We start from the raw sequence: 21,916 nt of genomic DNA, 5'->3' as shown, positions 1-21,916 counted from the left end.
GGTCTGTTCACCCCCAACTGCCCCCGCCTGCCGGCCTGATCACCCCCAATGCCGCCGTGTCCCCCCCCCCCCCCCCGGTCTAATCACCCACAATTGCCATCCCATCCTGGCCTGATCACCCACAACTGCCCTCCCCTCTTGGCCTCTAACCACCTCTACCTCAGCCCCGCCACCATGGCTTTGTCTGGAAGGTCTCCTGGAAGGTCTCCCAGTCTAATTAGCATATTACCCTTTTATTAGTATAGAGGCCTGTTGCATGGGTGAGGGCCAGCTGATTTTCCCTGAAGGGTGTCCCGGATTGGGGTGGGGATTTCCTTGGGGTGTGGGGCAGCCTGGGCGAGGAGCCTGTGGTGGTTTGCAGGCTGGCCTCGCCCCATGGGGTGAGAGTCCCCGCTTGGGGGGCGTGGCCAGCCTGGGTGAGGGGCTGAGGGCTGTTTGCAGACTAGCCAGGCCCCCCAGTGGGGACTCTCACTCCATGGGGGTGTGGCCAGCCTGGGTGAGGGGCTGAGGGCCATTTTCAGGCTGGCCACGCCCCCCGGAGACCCAGACTCCCAGCCACTCCTTCAGCGGCGGCCAGGGTAGGCGGGAAGCTTGGCTTCCTCTGTTGCCTGTGGCAACCCAAGCCTCCAACTCTGTGGCCGCCACCATCTTTGTTGGGTTAATTTGCATACTTACCCTGATTGGCTGGTGGGTGTAGCGGAGGGACGGTCTATTTGCATGTTTCCCTTTAATTGGTGTAGATTAGTTTAAAAAGGGAGTGTTAATTAAGCATTAAGAATAAATATTATCCCCCTACCTTCCATTTCCCTAGAAAACAAGAGAATACCTTAAAACAGAGAACAAAGGAACTCTAATATGTAGTTAGTGAGATTCTCAAAGACTGTGTTTTACCAATAAAACAAGGTATAAGATACACTATGTAGCAATCAGAATTAGGAGGGAAGTATAAAACATGTTGAGAATTGATCTAGAAGAGAATTAGGCAGATAAAAGAAGTAACCATTCTTTGAAGAATTAAATATTTTTATGTTGGAGAAAGACTTTTTTTTATTACTTTACATACTAGAGGCCCGGTGCATGAAAATTGTGCACTCGGGGTGGGGGGGCCCTCAGCCCAGCCTGTGTCCTCTCGCAGTCTGGGAGCCCTCCGGAGATGTCCAAGTGACGGCAGTCGGACATCAGAGGCAGGAGAGGCTCCCGCCAACACCGCTGCATTCGCCAGCCATGAGTCCGGCTTCTGGCTGAACAGTGGCACACTCCCTGTGGGAGCACACTGACCACCAGGGGGCAGCTCCTGCGTTGAGCATCTGCCCTCTGGTGGTCAGTGCGCATCATAGCGACCTGTCATTCGCTATTCAGTCGATTTGCACATTAGCCTTTTATTATATACTAGAGGCCCGGTGCACAAAAATTTGTGCACTTTGGGGGGGGGGGGGTCCCTCAGCCCGGCCTGCGCCCATTTGCAGACCAGGACCCCTTGGGGATGTCCACCTGTCGACTTAAGCCCACTCCCCAGGCGATCAGGCCTAAGCTTGCAGTCAGACATCCTTCTGGCAGCCAGGGAGCCCTCGGGGGATGTCCAACTAAAAGCTTAGGCCCCCAAGGGAGCTGTGATGAGGAAGCTGAGGTGACAGAGGAGCCACGCTGTCCTGCCCCGCCGCCCTGGGTCGGGTCGCACACGGGATGCCCGGGTTGGCCTGCAGATCACTGCTGCCCCACCCGGCCGCCCCGGTTCGGGTCGCACACGGGACGCTCGCCGCCCTGGGTCACAGATAGCAGGCCCGGATGGCGGCAGGGCAGGCGGGATGGTGTTCTCCCACCCTGCCTGCAGTATGCAAATTAGTCGCCATCTTTGTTGGAGGTTTATTTGCATATCGCGCTGATTAGCCAATGGGAGGTGTAGCGAAGGTATGGTCAATTACCATGTTTGTCTATTAGATAGGATGATAGGATGAGCAGTACCTAACATATGTGGGTAAACTGGGTAGTGGGAGGATACAGGCATCGGACAAGTAAGTACGCAGAATTACAAATGTGGTGTGCGGTGTGCTATGTGCTGTGACACAAAGGAAAAGAGTACTGTGAAACTGTTTTAGATTGGAAGGTCAGAGGAGGCCTAGACACATTGGGGTTAGCCTGATATATTCAGAATGAGAAAGAGCCAAGCAGACAAAGTGAAGAGAGGATAGCATGAAGAGGACTAGAGGCAGGAATGGTTTTGCCATTTCTGAGAAGGTGAACTAGGTCAACATGGTTGAAGCATAATAATGAGGAGAAAGGTGACATATAAAGAACGAGAGGAAGGCAATTCCCTAAGTTAATTGATCTCTTGTACGACACATTATAATGGATTTTTTTCCCTAAGACAATGAAAGGTATGACACCAGGGAGGTGAAGTGATTTGATGACTGCTTTATCAGTGATATAGGTGGTATAAGACAGGAGAGGAGTAAAGAGATTGCTTGCAGTAGTCAGAGTAGTGGCTTAGACTAGAGCAGGGGTGGGCAAACTTTTTGACTCGAGGGCCACAATGGGTTCTTAAACTGGACCGGAGGGCCGGAACAAAAGCATGGATGGAGTGTTTGTGTGAACTAATATAAATTCAAAGTAAACATCATTACATAAAAGAGTACTGTCTTTTTTTTTTTTAGTTTTATTCATTTCAAACGGGCTGGATCCGGCTGGACTAGAGGGATAATGGTAGTAGAAATGGAGAAAAATAAATAGGTTCAAGAGGGAGTTTTTTTAAGGTAAAATTGACATACTTTGTTGATATATTGAGTGCCAGGGGCTGAATCAGAGATTGTTAAGTGCTGGGTAGGATTCATAAGGAAAAAAACTCACCCCAAAATACTACCTATGATAAGAGTACTGGTGGATGAGAATTACAAATTAGTTGTTACATAATAGTCATGGGGATATAAAGTATAGCATAGGAAATATAGTCAATAATATTGTAGTAACTATGTATGGTGCCAGTTGGGTACTGGAACTGCCAAGGGGAAAACATATCATTGGCTAGCCACTATGCTGTACACCTAAAACTACTACAAAATAATATTGAATGTAAATTTTTTTAAAAAAAATTAAAAAGAAGTACCAATGAAAGTGACCTCATATATAATCATAAGTTGATTTGCATATATAGAATTTAAAGAACTGAATTGATATTGTTGTTCAAGAAATTATATACAGGATCGCCTCAAGGTTGAGTTATATATTTAGGGGGCTTCCCTGAGGTTAAAGACAATTTGGAGAAGCAGAGGCACAGTGATAAATAAGATCGTGAACTTTCTGTTTGAATGATTTATTACTTTTATCTGAAATTATTTAGGTGTTGTTTTGCATGGCTGTGGTTATGATGGTATGTTTGCCTTTCAGGCTGTCTTGCTCACAGACTTTCTTTTTTCTCCTTTCTCAGTATGACAACATTTTAATGGAGGAGGCTGCTCAGATCCTGGAGATAGAAACGTTTATACCTCTTCTTCTACAGGTGAGATACTGAGATCTGAGACACAGAAATTCGCAGGGGCAGGATCAGAAAGCTAGATAATTTTAGGGTGCTAATTGCCATAGTTACGTATTTTCTTTAACATCATTATGCTTGATACGGTATTTTAAGCCTGCTAACTTCCTTTAAAATATTCACTGGTTATTTAGTAGTTTGTATTGTTTCTTGGAGTACTATTTAAAAATTCACAGTCTACTTTTTGAAAAACTCAGTAATTTTAATAAAGAAAATTGCATTTTTATAGTGTTTTAGAGTAAAGATAGCCTTTTTTTCCATTTCTTTCATTAGAGTTGTTTCTAGAATTCTTTTTGATGTTTATTGGGTACAGTGCTTTTCTTTATCTTATGCCTAAATCTTTTGAGCTAAATGATGTTGTTTAAGTATGTTTCTTATTGTACAATATTCTTCACCATGAAAGCATTAAAAACAAAATGTGGAATTCTAATTTAAGAATTGAGATTGCTCTAACTTACAGATAAATTGGGTTCCAAAAAATAGTTTTTTATGAGCCAAGTTATTTGGAACTTGAAATGTATTTTATCAGGATATGTTTCAAGGATAAGGAGATACAAGTGGGAAAGTGAAATAGTAGCATGGGAAATTAAAGAAGGTGTAATTTTTACTGCATTGGGGGGTTCAGAACTGGCCCTCGGCATAATTGTGATGCAGGGTGTTTATGTTGACCTGTATGGGCATCTGTTTCCTTCTATGTACTCTTTGTCTAATTCTGACCTATACCTCCCAGACCTCTTTGGATTACCCTAAATGTTAAAATAGGGTAATTCCATGCTTGCCTTCTCAATCCTCCATCCTTCCTCATACACCATCAGCCAGACGCATTGGCACCTATACTTGATTCACAAGTCATTCTGTGAATGTGCCAGATTCCTCTCTGTGGAGCAGGTGAATATGGAGATTTAGTAAGCTAGTGAAGCCATTTAGCAAGAATTTGTGCAATAAGTAGTAGGAGACTAGCAGGATAATCTATCAATTAGAATATTTTGCCATTTCCTCATTTGTCATTTCCAGAATCCTCAGGATGGTTTTAGCCGACTGAAACGATGGATTATGATTGGTGATCATCACCAGTTACCTCCGGTCATTAAGAACATGGCCTTTCAGAAGTATTCCAACATGGAGCAGTCTCTCTTCACTCGCTTCGTCCGGATTGGAGTTCCTACTGTGGACCTCGATGCCCAAGGGAGAGCCAGAGCAAGGTAGAGGGTTACTCCAGTTTAAGGGCGCCAGCTCCGTAGTCCGGGTATTTGATGGCATCTTCTGTATACACTCTCAGCACTCCCTGCTGTCCAGGAACTGGTCATCTCAGTATCTGAACGCACCTCTGTTGCCTTGGCATGGGGTGTGAATTTTTTCCATTGTCCTTTTTTTTATGCCCCCCAAAGATATGCAGTTAATATCATTTTGAAATATAAAGCAAAAAGTGAACAAGAGGAGAACACACCAACTCTTGCTTCATAAAGTGTACAGGCCCCATCTCATAGTTACCTCAAAATTTCCCTGAATTTATGGACTTTTCCCTGCTCTTTAATTTGGGTGAAGAAGCATGGCCTCAGAGAGCACTTGGGAGCTGTCACTTCTGTACTGTCGTCTGCCCTCTGATTTGGTTAGTTGAAGTAGGGAGGCAAGGATGAAAAAGCATTACTGCTAGAAAGAGGAGCACAAAGTGGGGAGAATGAAAGTTGAGAGGAAGAGCACAGTTCCTTAGAAATGCCCTGTCTATGTTAAAAGGGATTTTACCTTGCTAATATTTCCTGTTTGGGGGGCTTTGTCTTTGGAAAGCTTGTGCAACCTGTACAACTGGCGATACAAGAAACTAGGCAACTTACCCCATGTTCAGCTCTTGCCGGAGTTTAGCACAGCAAATGCTGGCTTGCTGTATGACTTCCAGCTCATCAATGTTGAAGATTTTCAGGGAGTGGGAGAGTCTGAGCCTAATCCTTACTTTTATCAGGTAAGAAAAAAACAGAAGACTTTTAAGTTTATTTTGCATTTGGCAGGTGGAACTACTACCTACATCAGTGATACGAACCATGTGGCTAGTCATTAAATAAAGGAAAATTAAATCCCCTCCTCACACACAGAACAAAAAATCTAATTTCAGATGGATTAAAGATACAGACACAAAGGAAACTATAAGAAAACTTTCCAGAAAGAAGGAAGTATTGATGAATATATAATGTTGGGTGAGAAAGAGATTATTAAGCTTGTTACCAGAAGCAAAAACCATAAAGAAAAATACTGGTTTGAGAAAAAAAATTATTTTCAACATTTAACAGACAACAGGTTGAAATCTGAATGTATATAAACTCTTATAAATTGTTTTTGCTTTTTTAAAAATCAGCTCCCCCCCCCCAAAAAAAAAAATGCAATAAGGACAAGAATATGCAATTCTCTCACACACACAAATATAGATTTATAGCAAGTACAAATCACTGGCACATATTTTTACCTCTGATACTGTATGTTGGGGTAGGTTTGGGGAAATTCGATACTCATGCAATGCTAGTAGGAAAGTAATTTGGTAGGTAGATTGTCAGTATGTATTAAAAGCACAATGTTCTCACTTCTAGGAATTCTTCCTAAAAAACATTAGATGAATTTACAAAGGACTTATATGCTAAAATGTTTATTTTACCTTTTACTGTGAATTATTTTGGAAATTAGAAACAACCTAAATGTCTTATCAGTAGGGATTAATTATATTGTTACCTATCCCATATAATGAAGTACTGAATTGCCACTAAGAATGACAACATTATAACCTGGTTTGCTGGCAGGAAAAATGTCTATGCTGCATTAAATGAAAAAAATCAAGTTATAAGTATATCTATAGTGTTCCATTTTATTTATAAAAAGGAACAGAAAAACAAACATATATATATTGGCAATCGGTACGAAAAGGCCTGGCAGCATTTACACCAAAAGATTCCTTTTACCTGTATGCTTAAATAAATGTAGTTTGCTCTTGATAAGAAATTGATAAGATTTACACGGCCATGCAGCTTCTTTTCCCTGCTGTCTTCCAAAGAACCAGAAGATTTAAGAGAGAAGCTGTGTGAGTGTCACAAGTGTCACAGAATATAAATGGCTTTTTTGAAGGTCTTCCTGTAATTTTCCTATGGCCTGGACATGAAATGCAGCTTCTTGTCTTTCTTTTTTGATTTATATGTTATGCTTCTTTCTCCTTTTACCCTCTCCCCTCACCTCTTACTCCTTCCATCAGTCTCTCCTGACCTGCACTAAGCAGCCTGTGTGAGCTTCCTGACTTTCAGGCCCAAGGGAGCTCCTTTCTTCCAACTTTGACCAGTCCCTAGAGTCAGCCAGACTGACTAATATGAGGCCACATCCTCTTCCCACTTAACCTAGAGAACAAACACAAAACACAAAAATACCGTGAAGTATGAAGAAGGAAAAGCGTGGTGTAAAAATGGAAGGTTGACTACAGTACTGCTGGATGTATGTGTTATTAGACTGGATCTTACACTGGCTTCTAAGCCAGTTGCCTCGCCCCTTTATGTTAATGTTTCTTTCCATAGCCATCGTTCCAGTACCCTGCAGCAGAAAATTATCTATCTGCATTGTGATTGTTGTGGTCCCAAAAGTATTAAGTTTTTAAGTTGGTAACTTTTATGATGTTTATTACAAATATATTGCAAATGTTAAAGGGTAACACTTAAAATATTCTACATTTATTTATCAATGTTAATCTAGGATAATGTTACTCATCAGTTTCATGTAAGGAGTTCACTTGTCCAAATTATTAACTCTTCACCGCTTGAAGTGTGATAAATGAACAAATTGTGCTAGTTGGTTAATTATATAAAATTGAAAGAAAAGAAAATAAATGCACAATCTGATTATGTTTGCATTGCAGAATCTTGGAGAGGCAGAATATGTAGTGGCACTCTTTATGTACATGTGTTTACTTGGTTATCCTGCTGACAAGATCAGTATTCTAACAACTTATAATGGGCAAAAGCATCTTATTCGTGACATTATCAATAGACGATGTGGGAGCAATCCATTGATTGGAAGACCAAATAAGGTAATTTTATGAATATAATACATATATTCTCTTATTTATGATGTTGGTGGAAAGATGGAAAGATTTGTATTTATTATGAGTTATTTATATTGTCCCACTTCGTCTCTTTGCTATCTCCTTTTAAGATATGTGAGAAAATGCTGTCATAGGAACTATAAGTAATTCTCTGACAAACCTATCTGTCAGTGTTGTTGGTTTGCTTTGAACTTCTGTCTCAACTACCACACTGAAAATTTTTATAGATAGTGATCAGAAATAAATGTTTATAACATGTTTGCTGGCAAAAGGATGGATAATAAAATTAGATTATTTAGGTATTATTCGAGTAGAGATGGGAATTGTATCACTTTTTGTTTTATTTGCAAAAGTATAATTTGTTCTGTCTCTTTTTGTGTGTATATAAGGGAGTGTTTTCTTCTTGAAGATAAAGAATTATGAAGTGCATCCAGACCTAGGATTTTTTTTTAAAGGTTTTTATTTATTATGTGTAACATAAGCACAATTATTTAAAGTTAATAAATTTTTATTTGAGGAATTTCACATGTTGTGATTCCTTCCACTGCCTTAGTTCCTCCTGAGTTTGAGTCTTAACCCTTTTAAAGATAATTCTTGCTCAATCCATAGTTACCGCATGCATAGTCTTATATAACAGGAATATAGGATGATCATGTGATCACAACAAACTGTCTGGTCACTAGCAACCCAGAAGGATTAGCTAGACAGAACATCAGCAAGACTCCAGAGATCTCAGATAGCTATTTTAAAATCTTACTGATGGCTATTACAAAATCACATATAACTTGTGTTTTATTGATATTGGACAGTGCTGATCTAGGCAAAAAAAAATAAGTAAGGGCTCATAAAATGTTCCCAATAGGCCAAATGCTAACAATGTAGCAGAAAGAAAACCTAGTGGGAAAAATGCTTTGTGGTCATGTCCACAGCAAATGAGATGTGGGGGAGTAATATAAAAAAATAAATAAATATGCTTGATTTTATCAATAAAGGGTTGAAAATTGGAAAGAATAACCAAACAAATATATTAGTAATGATGAGGTTAGGACTGTGGTCACTGTATAAAAGCTCTTTCACCTTTTCTTGGAAATAATCCAAAAGTAAGAGGAAAATGGGAGGAAGAGAAGACAGACTCCGTTTTTAGTGAGATAACACAGGGTGACAAAAATCATGAAGGAAATGGGGGGAAGAAGGGAATTTAGGGGACTGGTCTTGAAAGTGCCTGTAAGTGTGCACTTCATGAAGGCGAGTGGCATTCTCTGAAGTCTAAGAGCCACAACCCTGTTTCTGAACAACGGATTCAGGGATTGGGGTGAGCAGACGCCTTCCTGGTCCCAGATTGGTTCAAAGAAACCTCTCGGTGAACTGTATGTGCCATAGCTTTATTTGCAAATAGACTGTCTCTATAGTAGCAGAAGAAAAGAGAACCTTTGGTTGTGACAAAAAAAAAACACACAATACAGCCTTTAAAACACAATCCTGCTTACTCCACCCTAATCACTCGCATAATAAGTGGGTAAGGAAACCCACTTACTCAGTGGTGAAATAGTGGGGAAGCGGAAACTAGCACAAGCTCAGTTTATACAGGAAAAAATCAGGTAAAGGACATCAAAACATACTAATTGGCAAGATACATGTTCCAGAAAAAAACACGTTGGCCTGGAACAGATGAAATTTTGAATACACATTTAGCTTTGGATTTTAAAGTACTTTAATGAAGTAACCGTATCTGAGAGGGAGGGCTACAAAGTAGAGAATTAAAGAACTCGGCAAGAGACAAAATATGAAATGGAAGAAAATAAAACAAAATTATAGAAATGAAGACAAAATTGAAAGGACTGCGGTGAGGACTAGACACTCCATAAGGGGTATAGACAGTCAAAATTGAGAAGCTAATAACTTTGAGATGTAGGAAGTTTCGAAATAGAAGAAACTCAATATCTGAGTTCTTTTATTTATAAAAACAGAAAAACTTAATTCAAATAATAAAGACAGTTACTCCCTGCCATTGCAAGATGAAAGTAGCATGGCTCCAGGTTAGAGGGACTTGGTGATGTAGTCAGAGACCAAGTTTCATTTCATCCTTCTGCCAGCCATTCTCAATTGAGACAAGCCCTCCACATGGTAAGGATGGCAACAGAATTTCCTAATATAGCATCCACACACAAGAGCAAAGCACTTGAATTCAGAATATATGAACTTCTGTAAAAGTCACTGTTAAATGAAGACAACCCAATACTAAATTGGCAAATGTATTGAGGTAAAAAAGTATGAACTTTAATGTACACAACACATGATGAGTCTCAGAAACATATGCTGAGTGAAAGAACTTAGGCAAAAAAGTACATAGTGTATGATTTCATTTTAATGGAATTCTAGAACTGGTTTAAAAAAAATGTATAGTGACAGAAAACAGCTCAGTGGTTGCCTGGAGTGGGGAATACAGATTTGACAACAAGGGGCCTGAGGTCTTGGAAAGTTTGGTTGTGGCAGTGGTTTAAGGGAGTATATATTGTCAGGATATATCAAATTGCACACGTAAATGAGTGCATTTTGCTGTATGTCAATTATACCTCTGTGAAGCTGACTTAAAAAGAAATGTTAACTTCCAAAGATAGGACTATGATTGTAATTTTTACAGACTAAGCATTTAAACTTCTTGTTGAATTAATGAAAAAGGTAAATGCTTGGGTGCCAACATTAGACGGAAACCTCCCTGAATTTCCTTACTTGTACATGTATTTTCAAACTGAACAATAAGTACTATGAAGATTATTTATTTTTTGGTAGAGGAATGCTATAGATGAGAAATAGGAATGTGTTAAATAATAAGTGAGCACACTTAAGTTATATTGCTGGGCATCAAACCAGGATACCAGATAATGAGCTAAACACAGTGCCTGCTTTCATGGAATTGAGTAGTTTAGTAGGGGAAGACTGTGAATGAGTAACATAGGAACATAGCCATCTGGTTACTGTGGTTTATTGCATAGTTCATGTTCATTAATTCATCTTTTGAATGCCAAGTATATGGTCATGTTTACTTTGGATTGATTATTTTAAGTATGCCATATTTACCATTTTTTTTTCTTTCTAGGTGACAACTGTTGACAGATTTCAAGGTCAACAGAATGATTATATTCTTCTTTCTCTAGTACGAACCAGGGCAGTGGGCCATCTGAGGTGCGTAAGGAAAAACTGTCATAATGTCATTGACCTTTACTCTCTGCTTCAGTTTTAAACTCCTGTGGCTGAGTAGTTTTACTTTTTTTAAATTTAAAGTATAATGAATTGTTAGGACAGCGTTGGTGCTGTGTGTTGGAGTGTAAGAATGGATCTGTCAGAAATTAAAAGAAGTAAAGTGGCACAAGCGTCTCTTCAGAATGACTTTTCATCACAGGATCTCTGGTGTTTCCACACAGTCTCTCAGCTTCAGTGTTAGAGGATAAAGGAACCATTTGTTCTCTCAGGATTAAGAATTGTCAAAACAAACAATAATCTATTTTTATCACTTATTGTGATGTACTTATGCGCTAGAGATTTATGGGAATAATGTCTTCTTATTACAAAGCAGCTGTTTAATTTTATATAAACCTTCATCTCATATGATTTAATAGCAAAACTATACGGAGAGTTCATTTTATTATTTTATTTTGTAGATTAAAGAGAAAATTCTCGAAGCTCTCCTAGTGTAATCAGTAAGTCAAGCTCTGTTTGGAGCTTAGCCCAGTGGTCAGGTTCCATTCGACTGATAACTTTATGTAAGAGTAAGCAAAGATAGAATGTTTCAAGAAATTGTTTGAAGACCGTAGCATTCTAAAATACAGTTTATTTTTGTTTATTTACTTGTCAAGCAAGTATTTGGAGACTAACTTCTCTAAAAAGCAGTTCCTTTTCCGCAGTGAGAGTTACAGCTGGCTGCTCTCTGAATGGGGCATCATTACGATTTATATAATTAAATCTCGTAAAAACTCAGTGTGAGTGCATGAGCGCTGCTTCCTCTCCTCCCCACCTTTTTTCTTACTCTGTAGTGCTTTATCTTTTCTAGATTCCCATGACTTTAGCTCTCTGCTATTTTTTGCTTGACTTTTCTAGAAACTTAAACACAAAATAGATGATGATGATGATGATGATGATGATGATAAAATGCTTATTATAAATGAAAGGTTAAAAAACCTGATTTTGGTATTGTCTAATATCAAGATTTTTCTAAGCAAAAATATCATTATCCACGTAATCAGTCTTCTTTATTTGCCAAAATTTGCTCTTGAACGTCCAGCTTCTTCATCAGGGTTTCTGGTGATGGTTCAGGTGTAGTTAGATTATACAGGGGAAATTTAATTTAAGTATTATTTATGATTCCAATTACGTAAATTCCGTAGGTACCTTAGCTAGGATTTTACCAAACCTTTCTTGGATATTTTGGTTCACAGAGATAATCTTTCATATCTTTCTTTTTCTAATATTTTGTTTTTTTACGTTTCAAGAGATCAAGGAAACCTACTTCCTTCTTATTTCTCTTTTAAATAATAGCTTTATTGAGATAGAATTCATATACTATACAACTCACATATTTTAAGTGTACAAGCCTGTGATTTGTAGCATATTAATTAATGGAGTTATGCAGCTATCTTAACAATCAGTTAAGGTCATTTTCATCACAAGAAACCCTGTACTTAGCAGCAGTCACTCCCTTCTCTCCCCAGGTCCTCGACGACCACTATCCTCCTTTCTGTCCTAGATTTACCTATTCTAGGCACTTCGTTTAAATGGAATCGCTTGGCATAATGTGTTCAAGGTTCATTCCTGTTGTACCATGTATGAATACCTCATTCCTTTTTATTGTCAAATAACATTCCATTGTGTGGATATATCACATTTCATTGATCATTTATCAGTTGATGGATATTTGGGGTTTTTCTTCTTTGTGGCCATTTATGAATAATGCTGCTATGAACATTCATGTACCAGGTTTTGTGTGGACATGTTTTCCTTTCTCTTGGGTGTAGTTACCTAAGTCATGTGTAACTCTGCGTTTAAGCCTTTCTGTTTCCCTGTGCCGGTCATATTGCCTTTGCCCACATCTTTTTCATCCAGGGTAGACTCTTTAGGAGATGGTAGGAGCCAGATTATTCTGCTTTAATTCCAGAAACGTGTTTTAGGACACTCTGGACCCGTTCAGAAGCCAGAGTAGTGAGACATTTCTAGTCCCTTTCCCAACATTTGTTGTTCTTGTCCCCACCTGACTTCAATAGCCCAGGTACCAGTAGAAATGCTGGGGACCTGCTCAGTGCAGAGCAGTGAGACTGTCACTTCCTGTGTTGTCCTCATAAGGGTCCGTCAGAACGACAGCCTGTTGTTGAACAGTGTTTCTGCCCAGCCTTGTTTGGGGGACTGAAAGCAGGTGGTGATCTCATTGCCCTGAGTTCAAGATACAGCTCCAAGGAATCCTGTCTGCTCACTTACTTTTCTGACTGGTAGTTTGTCATGCTCATAGTGTTTGGTCATTCATTATAAATTCTTTCAAGTCAGTCTATTACTTGGCAGTGTGCTGGGTTCTGAGTCTGTATAAATAATTCTAATATTCGTGATCTCTACCCTCTTGGAGCTTAGAGTCCAGTTGGGGAGACACTGAGCATATCCTTAGCAGGTGCCCACCCCTGCATCTGCAGAGGATCTTAGTGTAACACTCCTCCTGCACAGGGAGATGAGGCTTGCAAAGCTGCTTTGCTGCACTGCAGCCCTGAGGACGAGAGCACAGTTCCTCCAAGGGGCCAGGTCAGGGCTGCTGTAGCCTGGATCTGTGCTCTGCCTAGAGTGGAGAGCCTTCTGGGTGTGAAGGGGACACCAGAACGTTATGGGAAGGGATATGTTTTCTCCTACCTAAGTGAACACCTCGTAGTTTTGTGTAGTGGGGGGATGGGAGAATCCCTGGTTATTATATGATCTTACCAGACTTTATTATTATTCATGAAAGTCTTCTTTTTTGTAAAATACAAATCCAAATAGATGTGTAAGAGCATCTCCAGAAAAACTGTCCTCTATATTTGAAACTAAAATTATCTTTTTTTTTTTACTAAAACACATACTAAAGTTAGACTTAATGGATATCACTCTTTTTATAAATTGATTTGACTCAAAGTTTTAAAAGCATATATTCCCTTTAAAAGATAAAGAAAACTGATATAATTCATTAGATAGGCATATGTATAGTTGTGTCATTCAATTTAGCCATTTTATTACTGTTTATGTGAACCCCGAATACTTACTTTAGGCCAAAACTGTTTCGAACTCACATTGAGCCCAGGTACTAGAGTAATACATGAAAAAAGACATGGTATTATATGGTGTTATACCATGTCATCATACTATATATGATTATATTTGTAATTATTATTACAAATAAGTATAAAACTGTGGTGAGAATTACCCAGGAAGTAAAATTTTACTTTGAGGAGCATTGGAGTTTGTAGGTGAAGAAATGGAGGAAGGTTGGTGCAGATTGACTTACTTCTGGTGACTGACAACTGAACTATATCATAATACCAATGTAGCTACTTGGATCTTTTTAGTCAGTGCATCAGTTATTTTGTGATCTCTCCCAAAAGAAGAAGCCAACGCATAGATTAGCGATAAAGCATTAACTTTGTACTTGGTTTACTAGTCACATAACATTGATTAACTTAATGTTTATTAAGTTTTGAAGAAACTTAACTTTTTATTGACACAGCTTAATAGGAATATTTAGTAGAATATGTAAGAAAAATTTAAAAAGCTACATAAATGTGTTGTTAATCTTGATGTATGTTAATTTTGTTTGTTTCCCAAAGGGATGTTCGTCGCTTAGTGGTGGCCATGTCTCGAGCCAGACTTGGACTTTATATCTTCGCCAGAGTATCCCTCTTCCAAAACTGTTTCGAACTCACTCCAGCTTTCAGCCAGCTCACAGCCCGCCCACTTCATTTGCATATAATTCCAACGGAACCTTTCCCAACCTGTAGAAAGGTAGGACTTCTTCATTCTATTGAGCTGTATTCTCTTATGGATGATTACATTAGGTAGGAACATGATCAGACAGATCTTCCAATTACGTACTAATTTAAGAGTGTTGCTTGCATTAAGGAACTAAATTAGATTTTCTATATAAAAACAATATATGCCAACATTTATTGAGTACTCATCATGTATCAAGCAATTAGTTCTTTATGTACATTATTTTATTTCATCTCAGTAACAGCCCTGCTCAGGAGGTTTTCTTATTAACCCAATTTTACGCGTGAGGAAATTGAGAGTTAGAGAAGTAGTTTGGCCGTGCATCTAGTAGATGAAGAATTCGAGATTTGAGGCAGGCTGACTCCAGAGTCCATGTTCATAGTCATTGTGTAGCTTTGTAAGGAGAACTTAACAGAGTAATAAATAGTTTAGCTCTTGGAGAAGACTTAAGAAACTTACATTCTGGGAAAATGTGGGAGGGAGCAGCACATACATGTATACTTAACAAACAGTTATACTCAGAGAAATACCGCTCCCTCCTCATTCATCCCTGCTTCCGGTTTCCTCTCCCTCCTTCTTTCTTCCCCTTCTTCTCCTCTCCCCCCATAAAAGCAATCTCTTTAGTTTTTGGTTTATTCTTTATATATTACCTTGGCACAAAGGAACAGATACCTGTTTATTTTCTTTCTTACATGAAGGTAAGCATACTATATAGACTTGGGCTTTGCCTTTTCATTTAATGAAATGTCTTGAAGATCCATTGGAATTTAAACAAAACTTTTAAATGTTTACAGTACATTTTTCTTCCCTCTTAGAGAAAAAAACAAGATTAAATTCTGTGTGTTTGTTTTATAATAATGCTAAGTACTTTCCAAAAAGGTAAAGAGATGCTGCTGTAGAGGAATTGGAGAAACCGGTGGAGAGATATGATGGGGGTGGGGTCATGTAAAGCCTTGAGTGTCAATCTCTGAAGTTTGGACACAGTCCTGTAGCGCTGAGGTTCTCCATCTGTTGTGGGCTAATGATTAAGCAGAGATTCCTGACAAGAGGTCTGGGGCAGAGCCTCTGTGCCTTGGGGTTGAAAGGATTCCCCAGGTGCTTTGAATCCCAAGGGCTGCAGGGACACACCTGGTGAAAACTGGGAGTGCAGTTCAGGCAATATGAATGAGCAGAAGTGTAGAAACTGGTGCTTTGCACAGCACCATGGATTCAAGACTGGGGACTGAGGTCAGATAGCATCTCCCCATGCTCTGCTCAAGAGGCTGTGGGCATGGGCAGTGAGGGCTGAGCAGCTAGCACTGCCTCCCAGAAGAGGCAGCTCCCAGCAAAGCCACCTGAAAATAAGCAAACGGATCAAAACAAAAAACCCTCCTGTTTTGAAGGCAGTGTTGTGGTTGTAGCAGCATGGGAGCCTCTGCACACACATGCTGTGACCATTGCAGAAAGTGACCATTAGCACAAGAACACCTGCTGACATGCGAGCCTGCCACCCTGCCGAATTCTGGAAATGCTACTTAATGTACTGAGTATTTCTAACTTTATGTGTCTTAAATGATTTGCCACTTTTATTTAAGTCACTTGTATTTATTTATTTCTTGATAAAAGTTTTTTACCTTTATGGTTTTCGGAATTTTTCCTATAGTAAGAAAGGGGAGACTTTGTATGATTGATTATAAATAGGAAAGTTGTTCGTCTTTATTCTAGTATGGCTTAGGAAGAAGTGCAAATTTTGCACTTTCCTGCACAAATAGAAAGCATTGTTTCTGAGATTGTGGTCAGATACTGCTCCACTTGAAGCACCTCATTCTACCTCAGACACTGAATGAACATCTCTGGGGCCAGGCCCAGGCCTCTGGTTGAACATTCTCCCCCAGGTGCTCCTGATAGACACACAACGCTGACACTTTAGCTACTGTTTGCCAACATCTCTTACTGTATATGCATTCTTTATTAGTAAAAATTCCTTCTGAATGTTCACCTTCATGACTGACAGTCCAGATATTGTTAGCTTCTCATTGTAAATGTTAGCTTCTTATTTTTTAGAAAAACATCAATAGGAAGAACAGTTTTAACATTTTCTTTCAAAATAATCTTGAGAATTGCCTTTGGAGCATATACAGTATGAGGAACCATTACTTTAGACTTTGGTGATTTTTCTCTCCAAATGATTGCTCTCTCTTTTTTTTCTACATTAGTTGGTGGACCAAAACTCATATTGGACTTACTAGCCTGAAAATTGTATTAAAAGCTAGTGACTCTTGGCTCCCTCCTGATCTCTACATTTTCTACATTTAAATGGAATCACTCTTTTTCCTTCTTTATTCGATTCTCACACTTACATCTTTATGTCCTCTAAACCCAATAGTGCTTACACATAAAACAGAGAGATGGGCTCCTATTGGAATGCTAGCTTTTAGTGTTTTTCACTGTATTTAACTTCCTTTTTGCCTTTTCTAGAATGGAGAGAGGCCATCTCATGAAGTACAAGTAATAAAGAATATGCCCCAAATGGCAAACTTTGTGTACAACATGTATATGCACCTGATACAGACCACCCATCACTATCATCAGGTGAGTTTTCTCAGCACTAACTTAGTTTTCTTCTTACTAAAGAATCTTCTCTGTTGCAGAATATATCATTTTTTTTAAAAAAATTAAGTGTAGCTGGTTTATAATATTATATTAGTTATATTAGTTTCAGATGTACAATATAGTGATTTTGCATTTTTATACCTTACAATGTGATCACCCCACTAATTTAGGAATCACTGTGCAGCATTATCACAGTATTATTGACTGTATTCCTTTCACTTTAGAATAAATCTTTAAATACGTGATTCCTTGTAGAAAACCAACTAAACCAAAATGGGTTGTTATTATTCATGTAACATCCATACTTTCAAAACATCTTTATGTAGATATAATTTAGCATGCAACAAAAGCCACTTATTTAAAGTATACAGTATGATGTTCTGACACATGTATATACCTGTGAAACCATCTTCACAGTCAAGATAATGAACATATTTATTATCCCCCAAAGTGTCCTCATGCCTCTTGGTAAGCCCTCTCATTTTTCACTAATCCCTTTCCCACCTGTTCCAGCAACCAGGCCCAACATCTAGAGCTGCTCCAGTGTTTGGGTGGGACAGAGTCTGGTACCTTCCCCCTCCCTGCCATGGCTTTGTCCCTGCCCCTCACAGGGCTCCTTGATCAAAGTTGGCCCTTCTCGACTTGGTGTGTTAATCAGTCCTAATCAGCCGCTGTTTTTCCAGAAGTGTGACAGCAAATCCCTTTGCTAAAAAATCTAATAGGTTTTCATATTATTTTCCTCTCTAGAGAATTAATATGTATTTTGATCATTTGTGATATCCATGTTGGCATATTCAGCAAAACGTAGGCCATTGTCATCAGAGCTGTTTCATCTGTAAAATGAAATGGCCAGCATTGTTCTGGAGAACTTAAGAGTGAACAGTATTTATTAGGAAGATAATAATGTTAATAATGTTAATAATAATGTTAATAATAATGTTAATGTGAGAGCTTCACTTTATAAGCCAATTCTTTTTACTTGAGTTCATTTATACTGATACTTTCCTTTTCTTTATTTTTTTATTAGACGTTATTGCAGTTACCACCTGCTATGGTAGAGGAAAGTGAGGAAGTTCAAAGCCAGGAAACAGAAATGGAAACAGAAGAAGAGGGCATGCCTACTCAGGCTGACATCCCCTGTCTACCAGATGCCAGCGTCAGTCACGAACTGTTAGCCTCTCAGACTGAGGCCACCCCCGGTGAGATGGAGGCCACCTCTGGTCTGGCAGAGACTGGTTCCAGTCCAGAAGCCACCTCCGCTGTCTCCGAAGTCACTGCTGCCGCTGCTGGCCCCGAGGCTGTGCCCACAGAGGCTGGCACCCAGCAAGATGCCACATCTGCCCCAGAGACTAACTAGCCAATGCTAGCCTTTCTTAGGGAGGACATTTCATCTGTAAAGTCAAAGTAAAGTTATTTTTTGTACTTTGTATCTGCCTTTGCCATTTTAAAGGTAATAATGTTCAGTCCTTATTTTTGTTAACTGATATCAGTGTTTGTTCTTCTTGGATATATTTTTTAAATTGTATGTATATGAACAACTCCATTTCAGTTCAATCAGGGGGGCAAATAATCATTCCTTTGATACTTTTCTCATTAATTGAGTGTATCTTTAATCATACCTACATTAAAAGAATTTTCTATAGAATATATAGGACATATTTTACACTTTTAGTGAACTTCTATAAAAAAGAAAAAGACAGAATGCACTGGAAATAATCATAAATGCCCCTAAGCAAGTGTTGAAATTGGGGGGGAAATAGTTCTATCATAGTATGAGATGCTCAACTTGTTTTGTTTTGTTTTGTTTTTAACCGTTCTGCCTTGACATAAAGGCATTAACAACCATAGCTTACAGGTTTCTCAAATCCATTGAAGAGGTTACATGTATTTCTTTCCTAAAAATTTGTTAATGGATCAGAATCACCTAGAGCAGTGGTTCTCAACCTGTGGGTCGTGACCCCTTTGGTGGTCGAACGACCCTTTCACAGGGGTCGCCTAAGACCATCCTGCATATCAGATATTTACATTACGATTCATAACAGTAGCAACATTACAGTTATGAAGTAGCAACAAAAATAAGTTTATGGTTGGGTCACAACATGAGGAACTATTTAAAGGGCCAGAAGGTTGAGAACCACTGACCTAGAGTGTCTGTTTCTTCTTGGGGCCACTCCCAACCTAATGAATGAGAATCTCAGGTGAGGGCCCAGGAATGTGTCCTAGAGCAGGTGCTCCGGATGTTTGAGTTGCTGGCAGAGTGGCATCAGATAAGGCTGGGGAGGCTGAGCCAGGTTGGTCATTTAGCTAAGCAAGAATGTGGCAACTCCATCTGGGCAGGAAGGAAGGCCCGGAGTCTGGGCAGTGAGAGCAGCATGCCAAGGTTCTGCGTCTCCTGCCTGGCTTAGTTCTTTTGGTGGATAACCAGCCACAAAGAGACCTTAAGGTATAATGTGCTCCAGTTCTGGGAGAGGAAAGAGACGCAGACCTTGCTACTCAAGCGTGGTTTGCAATCAGCAGCATCAGTGTCCATTGAAGGCATGTTAGAAATGCAGGCACTAGAGCAGCCGTGGGCAAACTATGGCCCGCGGGCCGGATGCGGCCCGTTTGAAATGAATAAAACTAAAAAAAAAAAAAGACCGTACCCTTTTATGTAATGATGTTTACTTTGAATTTATATTAGTTCACACAAACACTCCATCCATGCTTTTGTTCCGGCCCTCTTGTCCAGTTTAAAAACCCATTGTGGCCCTCGAGTCAAAAAGTTTGCCCACCCCTGCACTAGAGTCTACCCCAGACTTATTAAATTTGAATCTGCATTTCCACCAAGTCCCCGGGTGATTGATTCATAAACACTTTGTAGTTTGAGAAGCACTGTACTGAGAGTACTGTGCTGTCCTCACATGAATGAGGTAGAAGGATGATCTTGAAGGTAGAGTTACCTGAGAGTGACTAAAGTTTCCTGACAAGGACTTCTGCTTATAAGGTCCCTGCATGGGTGGCCAGAAAGGGTGAATATTTGTATATGTGGAGAGAGAAATTGCCCACTACTTCTCTCCCCCATTTTGACATCTGCTAGAGTGGCTAAAGGAGGCATTTCCCCCAAAGTATCTCCTCTACTACATGTACCTGTAGGTTTGACCATGTCCAAAGAACCTTTGATGAAGTAAATAAGAACTACACACAGCCATTGAAATGCTTCTGATCCTCCATCTTGAAGGAATGATCACTTCATTAGGAAATTAAACCCAGGAATCAGGCCAGGGAAGGGTATTTTTGAGTGACTAGTGTTTGCTCAGCTCTACCAGGGGGTGGTAGATGTGATTCACTCTCACAGTGTCTCATGCCTCAGAACTCTTGTGTAAATGTGGGTGAGGAAGGAAAATGGAAGTGGTGGACTGATGAGGGGCATGAAATGATGAGGAAACTGCCCTAGGAAGGTAGGTTGTCTGCTATCCAGTAAGGATTGAGCCAGGTAGACTGTTAGATGTTGTCTCCGAGTATAAGAATTCAAAAGCAGGGGTTGCGGGCATCTGTGTGAGGACCAGCACCCGCAGAATTATTTTCATTGTAAACACATAGTATCAGGTGAATATCTAGTATCAGGCTAAGCAAGAGGGAAGGAGCTTTATGGTATTACTAGAGGCCCAGTGCATGAATTTGTACACAGGTGGGGTCTGGCCGGCCCGCCCCGATCAGGGCCAATTGGGCCAGACTGACCAGGGGGAGGAACTGCAGGCGGTTGGTGGGCCAACCCTGCCCCCAGTCAGGGTTGGGGAGGCCAATCGGGGGCGGTGCTGGCTGGGAGAGGGGCCGTGGGCAGTTGGCCAGCCCCATCCAGTTGAATTCCCGGTCAGTCTCTCAGTCAAGGGGACAATTTACATAGTAGCCTTTTATTATATAGGATTGTCTTTCCTGAAAAAGAATGATTTTTCTCTCTACCCTTTAGGGATATGAATTATAATACCTGTGACCAAGATAAGCAAACTTTTATGCTACTTCCTCATTAAGTAAACTGTTTTCCAAACACTATAAATCACGGTCTAGCTGGATCACTATACCTTTTTTTTGCTTCTTGATTTCTTGTCGGACTCAAAAGGAAATTTAACTGGAAGATGGCTATGTCCTTTGCATTTGTCAAAGAAATTTTAAAAAGGATTGTGGTGGTGGGATTTGAAATATTTCAGATTGTGTTATCTCTGGAAAGGCCAATGAGTTGCAGTTAACTATAGAATTTTTAAGGAACTGAAGAGAACAACTATTATCATCATCATATATAATAAAAGGCTAATATGCAAATCGACCAAACAGCAGAACCACTGGTCACTATGATGCACACTGACCACCAGGGGGCAGATGCTTAATGCAGGAGCTGCTCCCTGGTGGTTGGTGTGCTCCCATAGGGGGAGCACCGCTCAGCCAGAAGCCAGGCTCACAGCTGGTGAGCACAGCAGTGGTGGGAGCCTCTCCCGCCTCTGAGACAGCACTAAGGAGCAGGGAGCCCGGCTTCTGGCTGGTGAGCACAGTGGCAGTGGTGGGAGCCTCTCCCACCTCCGTGGCAGCCCTACGCTAGTCTATACTAATAAAAGGGTAATATGCTAATTAAACGGGATAGACTGGGCGTCATCTGGACATCCTTCCTGACAAAGCCAGGGGTGTGGCTGGCCTGCAAACTGCCGTGGCCCCTCGCCCAGGCTGGCCCCGCCCCCACCCCGATCGGGAGTGTGGCCTGCAAACCCTCA

The 21,916-nt window shown here is 40.1% G+C and overlaps 1 protein-coding gene and 1 non-coding gene across 4 annotated transcripts in view; one reads left to right on the top strand and one right to left on the bottom strand.

Moving 5' to 3' along the window:
• The window catches only part of AQR (aquarius intron-binding spliceosomal factor), a 96,750-nt gene extending 75,518 nt beyond the window's left edge, over nucleotides 1–21,232 (top strand). For all 3 annotated transcript variants that reach the window (XM_036296574.1, XM_036296579.1, XM_036296568.1), the window contains 8 exons: nucleotides 3,422–3,493; nucleotides 4,541–4,728; nucleotides 5,312–5,483; nucleotides 7,407–7,577; nucleotides 10,690–10,775; nucleotides 14,423–14,597; nucleotides 17,043–17,156; nucleotides 18,205–21,232. In XM_036296574.1, coding sequence (XP_036152467.1) covers nucleotides 3,422–3,493; nucleotides 4,541–4,728; nucleotides 5,312–5,483; nucleotides 7,407–7,577; nucleotides 10,690–10,775; nucleotides 14,423–14,597; nucleotides 17,043–17,156; nucleotides 18,205–18,534 — 1,308 coding nt within the window. In that variant the 3' untranslated portion in view covers nucleotides 18,535–21,232. The remainder of the gene's footprint in view (nucleotides 1–3,421; nucleotides 3,494–4,540; nucleotides 4,729–5,311; nucleotides 5,484–7,406; nucleotides 7,578–10,689; nucleotides 10,776–14,422; nucleotides 14,598–17,042; nucleotides 17,157–18,204) is intronic.
• LOC118661960 lies at nucleotides 8,440–8,559 on the bottom strand. The gene has a single exon (XR_004969549.1). It is a non-coding gene; the product is annotated as a small nucleolar RNA SNORA32 (small nucleolar RNA).
• Nucleotides 21,233–21,916: the final 684 nt, after the last annotated feature.

This window comes from Myotis myotis, unplaced genomic scaffold, assembly GCF_014108235.1.
Source record: "Myotis myotis isolate mMyoMyo1 unplaced genomic scaffold, mMyoMyo1.p scaffold_m19_p_1, whole genome shotgun sequence".
In the NCBI taxonomy this organism is placed as follows: Eukaryota; Metazoa; Chordata; class Mammalia; order Chiroptera; family Vespertilionidae; genus Myotis; species Myotis myotis.
The sequence above is the reverse complement of the archived record's forward strand: the minus strand, read 5'-3'. Positions and strand labels throughout refer to the sequence as shown.